Below are 8,234 nucleotides of genomic sequence, written 5' to 3' on the forward strand. Positions count from 1 at the left end.
GAATCGATTAATTTTAGGGAAGAAACCTTTCAAACAGCCGTAGTCTGTAAACTGCGTACGTGCCAGGCTGTGATTGGCTGGACTCGTAGAAAATTGATTCATAAAAACCGGAACGTATCTACGTGTTATAGGAACGTGTTATAGGAAGGTCGACTGTACTTAAGTTTAAACAATAGTTAATATACTTTTAAGATTTCAAATTAATGTGACATTAAAATTACTAAATGTAATATTAAGTGCATTGATTAAAATTTTAATAAATTATAATAATCTGAAAATTAGTAAATTCTAGAATCAAGATGTATTTTTAATTATGGTTATTTATTTATAGAATAATAGTTTATTATAGCTTGCATCATATTTTATTTTAATTTTCGTATAGAAAATTTAGAAGTAAAAAATATAAATTTAGTAACTGAATAATTCATGTTATTTAACTTATAAAATTGAGACTCTATAGTTAAAAATACTTAATGATTTAATTTAATATTATAAAATGATCCAATGACTGGTGTAAACCATCGACGATATTTTGATGCTTCTTTGTATCGAACTCTGTTCCATAGTTCTATACCTTCAATTCTGTTATTTAATAATTATATTAAAAGTTTATTGTTGTTTATCTTTTGCTAATGTAATAACTCAAATCCGAATAGATAGATACTGATTTAAATGGATAAATATAATTATTTCACATACTTATATAGTAAAATTAATTTTTTTTAATATGGATCAATTAACAATATAATTAAACTGTTGTAGATAAGTTAGAGAGATTGCTAATCGAGAAAAATATATTAAAAGTTATACAGTACAGTTTGTTTATCTTAACTTTTACTCTTATATTAAATGTGTTATGTTTATTTTTTTATATTAAAATCGTGTAATACTTAGTTTCTATAATGAAAGAATTATATTATACTGATATAAAATATTAATTGTATTAAATGCATAATTGTGCATTGAATTTACAGTACGCAAATAAAACAATAATAATAATAATAATAACTGATAATACAGAATTATTTCATACCGTCATAATCTGATAGAAAACGACCAGTTTTTATAATAACAAATAAACCAGATATTAAGTTTTAATATGGAATAATATAGTATTATTTTATTTTTACATATTTAAAAGTTATTCAATACTTTACTTTTTAATGAAAACAATAATTTATACTGCGTTTTTTCGGTATTTTCATTAAATAAGTCATTAAAAGATTCATAAATAATGTAGATCTACATTAAAAATTAACGCATGTAAATAAAAATGTTTCGCAAATTTCTATATTTATTTTTATATAACTACAAAATTTAATTTATATAAAAAATAAATAAAGTTTAAGTAGTAATTTCATATGATATTACTACTTAAAAATAATTTTCGATAATTTTTTGTTTGTAAAATAAATGATAATAATAAAATTATTCAGAGCCTAAAGAAAAGCCAGAGGATAAAGATAAAGAGAAAGAAGATTCAGAGGAAAAAGATTCAGAGGAGAAAGAATCAGAAGAGAAAGATTCAGAAGAATCTGACGAGGAAGATTCTGAAGAAGAAGATTCAGAAGAAAAGGAATCCGAAGAGAAGGAAGAAGGTACGTATATTTAAATATAATTAACATAAAAATATTATTATACATAATTTATAAATTCTTTTAATATTTTCTTTTAGAATATTATTTCGAGCTCTCTTCTGACCGTAAGTAAAATGTTTAATTATTCATTCTTATCAAAGAATGCTAAACAACTTACTAATAAGCAGTATAAATACTGAAAATTATTTTAAAAATAATAAAAGTAGCTTTATGAATAAAAGATTTAATATAAGTTTAGTTTAATCTATAGAATACTACCCATAATTGCTTAGAAGATGTAGCATAAACTATTAGATTATTGACATTTAGGTTATTTATTTTTATAATAAAAACAATATATTCTTAATTGGTATTCTTATTATTGACGTAGCAATTAAATATAAATTTATTTGCTAGAATGTAAAGTGTATGTTAAGAGGAGATAAAAGGTATAAATTTATCTATTATTTTATAAAGAAAAGTGAGGTAAATCGCAATAAATAGGGTTATGTAGCCACGAGATAGGATGTCAACCTTTTGCTTTAGGTGATTCGGGTTAAAATCCAATCCTTTTTTCTTAATTTATCACTGCTAGTATAGCTTGGATGTCGTTCTCCTTCCTCGCCCATGCTACCTGACTCCATTGCTGTCGGTCCATAATAGATAAAATTAAAACAAGGATGTCTTAATATTTCGATTCTCATATTCATTACCAGCCAGTCAATGGTAATAACGGATGGTAGATGAAAATAAATGTAAATTTACAATATAATATTTTTAAAAATCATATAAAAACTGCATCGCAATAACTAGATTGAATATACTATAAATTTTATTTAATTAATACAGGATAAATTTAGTATTTTTAAATTTAACTTTATTGTTTAAAATGCATGGTACATTTATATTCTTGAAGAATTTTTCCGTAATATATCAAGTTGCATTTCATTCAAAATTGATTTGACGCTTATTTTTTTACATAATGTTAAGTAAATTAGATTTGATACTGAATTAATAACTAAAATAAATCATAATGAAGTAGAAAGAGAAAATATTTATAGTTTTTGGTGGTAGTATTATAAAACAAATGAACAAAGTTAATAATTATTCATAATTAATTATGAGCAACTAGGAGTGATATATTACAATACGAATACAATATTACGAAGAACATGCATCAAAATTAGAGTCCTCTTTTATGTATCTAATCATAAATATTAGTATAAATATTCCAAAATGCTAATTTAATGTCCATATAAAAAGTTAAATCTATTTAAAGTTCCTTGCATAAAAGTTATATGTATATATTTATACAATAAATTTTATATACTAATTTAAATACGATTAAATACTGTGTAATGTTAATATACATTATAGTAATTTTCCATAAGAATAAAATTACCACAAATTTATCATAAAAGATTATTCTGTTTCTTATTGATGAAAGTAATACTGTTGATTTAAGAATGTGATTAAATAAAATTTAAATTTATAAATTAAAGTCTGAAATTTTCTCAATTCTAAGAATACGAAGATGAGCCAGATATGTGGCCTTGTTTGTACAAAGGATGCAGAGGAAAACAACAATCACCCATAAATATTGACACAGAAGCAATAACTGTGGATTCTAATCTTGGAGAATTAACTTTCGAAAATTATGACAAACCATTAAAAGACTTGTTTATAAAAAATGCTGGCTATGTTGGTGAGTAAATATTAATACATAGTAAAAATTTAGAGGATTTAGTAAATGTTGAAAAATAACTATGTTTATTTTTTTCAATAGTTTATATTGCATTACCAAAGGATAATGATGTCACTGTTACAAGTGAATGGCTAGGAGCTACGTATCGTTTAATCGGAATTACATTTAAATATGGTAAAACTAACAAAAATGGATCTGAGCATACAGTTGATAGCAAATATTTTCCTCTCGAGGTAAGTTTTTTTTATATATATATTTAATTATTTATTGAAATAAATAAGAAATTTTCAAAAAAATTCACGTGTATAAAAATCTAATATATAATTATTTAATTTTCCTTAACTTTTTTACGATAATAAGATTTTTATTTTTTATTGCTTAATTATTTAAATTTTTTGTAAAAAACTCCTAAAAACTTCCTAATCTAATAAATAATTGTTATATATATATCTAAGATTTATTTATTTATCCTTGTTAACAACCAAAAAGAAAATTATACGGTTGTTCGACCTAGTTTATGTCTTTGTAATAGTTTATCAATGGGTTCATAACCCTGAAAATTTTAAAATATTCAACGAAGAATTCTTTAAAATATTCTTGATTATCTAAATCATATATTTATTCGTGTGGTGATTTAAATATTATCAAGATGCGTTGATTATGACATTATTTCAATGACAAATGAAGGCACAAAATTAATTATATTCGTTTTATCGAGTGTCAAAATTATACATAAGAGTATAATTGTTCTATTTAAATATTATCCCAGTTTACATTTTATTATCGAAATAAAAATTTGACAACATTATAATTTAATATATAATTCTCGTTGTTTATTTTTACGTTCTGAATCTTTTTAATCGGCGACATGCTTTTTACGAAGAGAAAAACTATGATATCATCTATGAATACAGCCATGAAAGAAGGTTTGGTCTACTAGTTGAAAATACAGCTGTATTATTTTAGTAATAAGTTAATAATTGATTGTATTTAAATGTTCCTTATAGTTTTCTGTTATTAAATGTTAAGTTATCGATATAAAAATAACTATAAATATACACATAAACATGTAGAATGAGATATTTAATAGCATATTTTTTGCAAAAACTATAATTAGAGACATTTTAAAAAAGGAAGATGGTAATAAACAGTAATAGAGGGTTTGTAGTATATTTCAGTTATATATTTACTGACCTTAATCAACTTTCTTTGAGTAGATAGACAAGTCGATTATGGCTATCAAATGTTAGTTAAGATCAAGATATATGAATATAAATTAATATCAATTTGTCCTTTGAATTTTATTTTATTATTATAAAATTCACAAACCAAGAATTTAGAAATAATATTAGAACTTTATTCTATAAACAGGTTGCCCTGTTTCATTTAAATACGAAATATGATAAAGTTGAGGATAAACCTGATGCCAATTTGGCATTAGTTTCTCTCTTTGACGTAAGTAAAATTAGCATGTATTAAAATATTCCTGAAATTTTATTATAAAGTAAAATGCTTAAAAATTTTAATTTTAGGTCGGGAAATCAAATAAAGGTTTAAAAAGTGTAGTCAAATCATTGGAAGATGTTGATGAAGTAGATTCGAATTCGACGCTGAAGTCTCCTTTAACGTTAAAAGATTTATTGCCATCTCACACAGATTATTATATAACTTATAATGGATCTGCATTGATACCTGAATGTTCGGAGTCTTATAAATTTATAATTTTTCATTACTCTAATACTGTTAGCAAAAGCCAGGTAAAGTTTAAGTAACGTATCTTTAAAAGTTCCAATAAAATAACGAGAGAATTATTTCAAAATGTGTTTTATTTTTAATTATTTTAGGAATTTAACTTTTAGGCATTTTATAAATTTTGCATCGATGATATATTTTTTTAATTCTGAAATTGTTTTTATAAATTTAGTTAGAGAAATTTAGAAGTATAGAAACAGAAAAAGATGGAAGAGATTTGAATGAAGTTAGACCAATTCAACCTTTAAATGGTAGAGATATTTTGAGTTCAAAATCCGGAAAAGATGAGAAAAATGGAAAAGGAAAGAAAAATGGAAAAAGTAAAAAGAATGGAAAAGAGAAAAAGAATGGAAAAGAGAAAAAGAATGGAAAAGAAGAAAAGAATGGAAAAGAAAAGAAAAATGGAAAAGAGGAAAAAAATGGTAAAGAAAATACTAAAGAAGATTGGTGGTACAAACAAGCTAAATTTCGATATGTTATAAGCTAAGCTTTTGAAGAAAAATCATATGTATGTGTGCGTGTGTGTATATTTTATAAAAGTAATACAGGTGTAATTGGTCTGTGATTTAATATAAATTTTTAAAACTAGAGATTTTATTCCTTTATTAAAAAAAATGTTTTTAAATTTTAAATTATAATATTCTGTGTTAATTACTAAAATAAAAGGTATTAATTTTGTAATAAACCTAGAACTTTTTAAAATAAAGACTAATTTAAATGTATTGGTTTTTAGAAATTATTTAATATGAACAATAAAAAAACTTCAAGGTGTTTTTAATCATTTGCGTTTTAATTTTATAATTTAACTTTTATTAAATGTAATAATCAATTTGTAAAACCTTCAAACTTTTTCTTTATGTAATTAAAATTAGAATAAAGAGAGAAAGTTTAGCAGAACTTTTAAATATTAAATCAATAACAATTAAATTCTTGTTTAAATTTGCAATTAAAAACAATATTTTCCATTGAAAATAAAAAAGCATATGGAAGAGAAACACTAAATATGCATGCAACACATTTTAGGTAATAATAAATCCATTTAAAATCAAATATGAATTAGCAATAGAATTGTTACAATAATGAATAATTATATTAATTACAGCATAATTATGCGGATTAAATGATAACGTTTTCAATATTTCATTCAGCTTTAAACATAATTATAGTAACAAATATAATTTGACAAAAATATTTTTCTTTATAGTATAATACTAAAGTTTAATTGATAATTTTATTTGCTTATAAAATAATGTTGATATGTATTAAAACCTTTTCATCAAATTGTGAGAAAAGCTGTCAAACTAATTAATGTTATATTCATTTAATAATTAGTTGAATAAAATGCAAATAAATAAATAGAATAGAAATTTGAAAATATCTTAAATTGTATTTATTAAACAATACGAAACGCATCTACTAATCAAAATAAAATTCTAAAATAGAATTTACGTGACATTATTAAAGATAATCATTGTAATCATATCCAGTAAAAATAAAATTTTATTTGACTTTCATATAAAATTATATATCATTTATATAAAAACTAAATTAATGATGCATATCCATCGTGAGAGACATGACTTGCTTGAACTTAAAGAGGCCGGAAAACCCGTAAAAAAATAATAATTTATCAATGTTTCCAAATTTTGACAAAATTTTAATTTAAATAAATTTAAAGTTTGTTACGTAAATATCAGGAACTTATTTCTATAATAATAAAAACGAAAGACCCGGTAAATGTTAAACCAAAATCTGATCTGTCTTAAACTGTTCGAATAAAGTTTCAGAAAATCTTATCTTTTAAATAACAGTTAATAAAAATATTTATAATAATTTAAGTATAAGTATTTTATAATTAATTTAAATTAAATTGACAAAAAAGTTACTCGTCCAGTTTTATGGCTTAATTTTATACCTGTAAGAATAAAATTGTATGGAAAGAATGATTTTTATTCGAAATGTTATTCAGAATAACAAAAGCTCAAATTTACGTGAATTAAAACTTTTTATAATGATTTTACTGAAAGGCGTATTGAAAGCCTTTGATCAGCGACCGTCCAAACTGTACTGCATCGTCTTAGGTCTTGATGTAATAATAAAATTATCAACCAAAAAAACAATTCATATCCAAACAAAAACAGCTAAAATCGATATTAATAAAAATATTTAAAAAACAATGGAGTCAGATAAAATTGTCTTTACCCAATTGTACTATTCACTAGTAGGCTACGCGGAAAAATAACTTTCCTTTCTTTTCTGACTTCTGGAGGCTTAAAAAATTCCAAGTCCGTAGACAGGTATTAAAAACAAAAAAGGACAAACAGGTTAACTTTAAGAGAAAAAATTTTTTTATTTAACACTATACTTCAACCCAAATGCATTTCGCCTTTTTTTGTCCTCTTCAGCATGGCTTCCTACAACCAGAAAGTAACACTGTACAACCAGAACGAAATACAGTAGAAGACACATCCTGAAATCGAAACAGAATACGTTTTCTGTTGAACCGAAATGTTCAACAGAACATTTCGAACAGAAAACAGAATGAGCAAGATTTGTATAAATTACACAAATCATGCTCAATTTTTATTGCTGTTTATTTTGCACTACTCTCTTGTAATTTCTGTAACCAATTCTTTTTTTTCAAATCTAATTTTAATATTAATTTTTATCTAATTAATGATTCTCTTTCAAATAGTTTTTTTTTTATTTATTTTATGCCCTTATTTTAATTTCCATGTTTTTATATCTTAAATAATAGTATGTTTCTATTTGGGTTGTCTTATACATATTATTTATTAATATCTCTTTTTTTGCACGTACTGTACATTTTCCGAATAGCATTTTTAAATACCCTTTTTAAATAACACTTCTATCAAACGATTTTTGTCTTAGTAGTAAAAATTATTAAATTTTTAAGTTTGTTAAAGAACTATTTATAATGTTTTTTAACTAGAATGTTTATTACTGTTAGATGAACAAGTAAGTTAAGAAAAGATCATTGCCTTCCTGATGTTTCTGAAACTGAAAAGAAATGGAAAATGTCTGTTTGATAAATTTGTTTCGATATTAATTTAATTTTGTTTTCCTTAGTTTATGTATTAAAATAAAATGATAAAGCCGTTTCGTTAAAATATTTAATAGAATAGAATTTTTCCATACGAGGAACAAGATTAATAGAATGAGGTATGGCAAGATAGGCA

General features: G+C 23.2%; 1 protein-coding gene across 1 annotated transcript in view; it reads left to right on the forward strand.

Annotated features, from left to right (window-relative positions):
- LOC111620450 (carbonic anhydrase-related protein-like) overlaps positions 1–5,549 on the forward strand; it is a 28,339-nt gene extending 22,790 nt beyond the window's left edge. Inside the window, exons 3-9 of the mRNA XM_023362373.1 lie at positions 1,437–1,598; positions 1,676–1,702; positions 3,103–3,282; positions 3,364–3,515; positions 4,654–4,737; positions 4,815–5,039; positions 5,207–5,549. Coding sequence (XP_023218141.1) covers positions 1,437–1,598; positions 1,676–1,702; positions 3,103–3,282; positions 3,364–3,515; positions 4,654–4,737; positions 4,815–5,039; positions 5,207–5,521 — 1,145 coding nt within the window. The 3' untranslated portion in view covers positions 5,522–5,549. The remainder of the gene's footprint in view (positions 1–1,436; positions 1,599–1,675; positions 1,703–3,102; positions 3,283–3,363; positions 3,516–4,653; positions 4,738–4,814; positions 5,040–5,206) is intronic.
- The last annotated feature ends 2,685 nt before the right edge of the window (positions 5,550–8,234 follow it).

The sequence above is a fragment of the Centruroides sculpturatus genome, unplaced genomic scaffold, assembly GCF_000671375.1.
Source record: "Centruroides sculpturatus isolate CEXI.00-Female unplaced genomic scaffold, Cexi_2.0 scaffold143, whole genome shotgun sequence".
NCBI classification, from domain to species: domain Eukaryota; kingdom Metazoa; phylum Arthropoda; class Arachnida; order Scorpiones; family Buthidae; genus Centruroides; species Centruroides sculpturatus.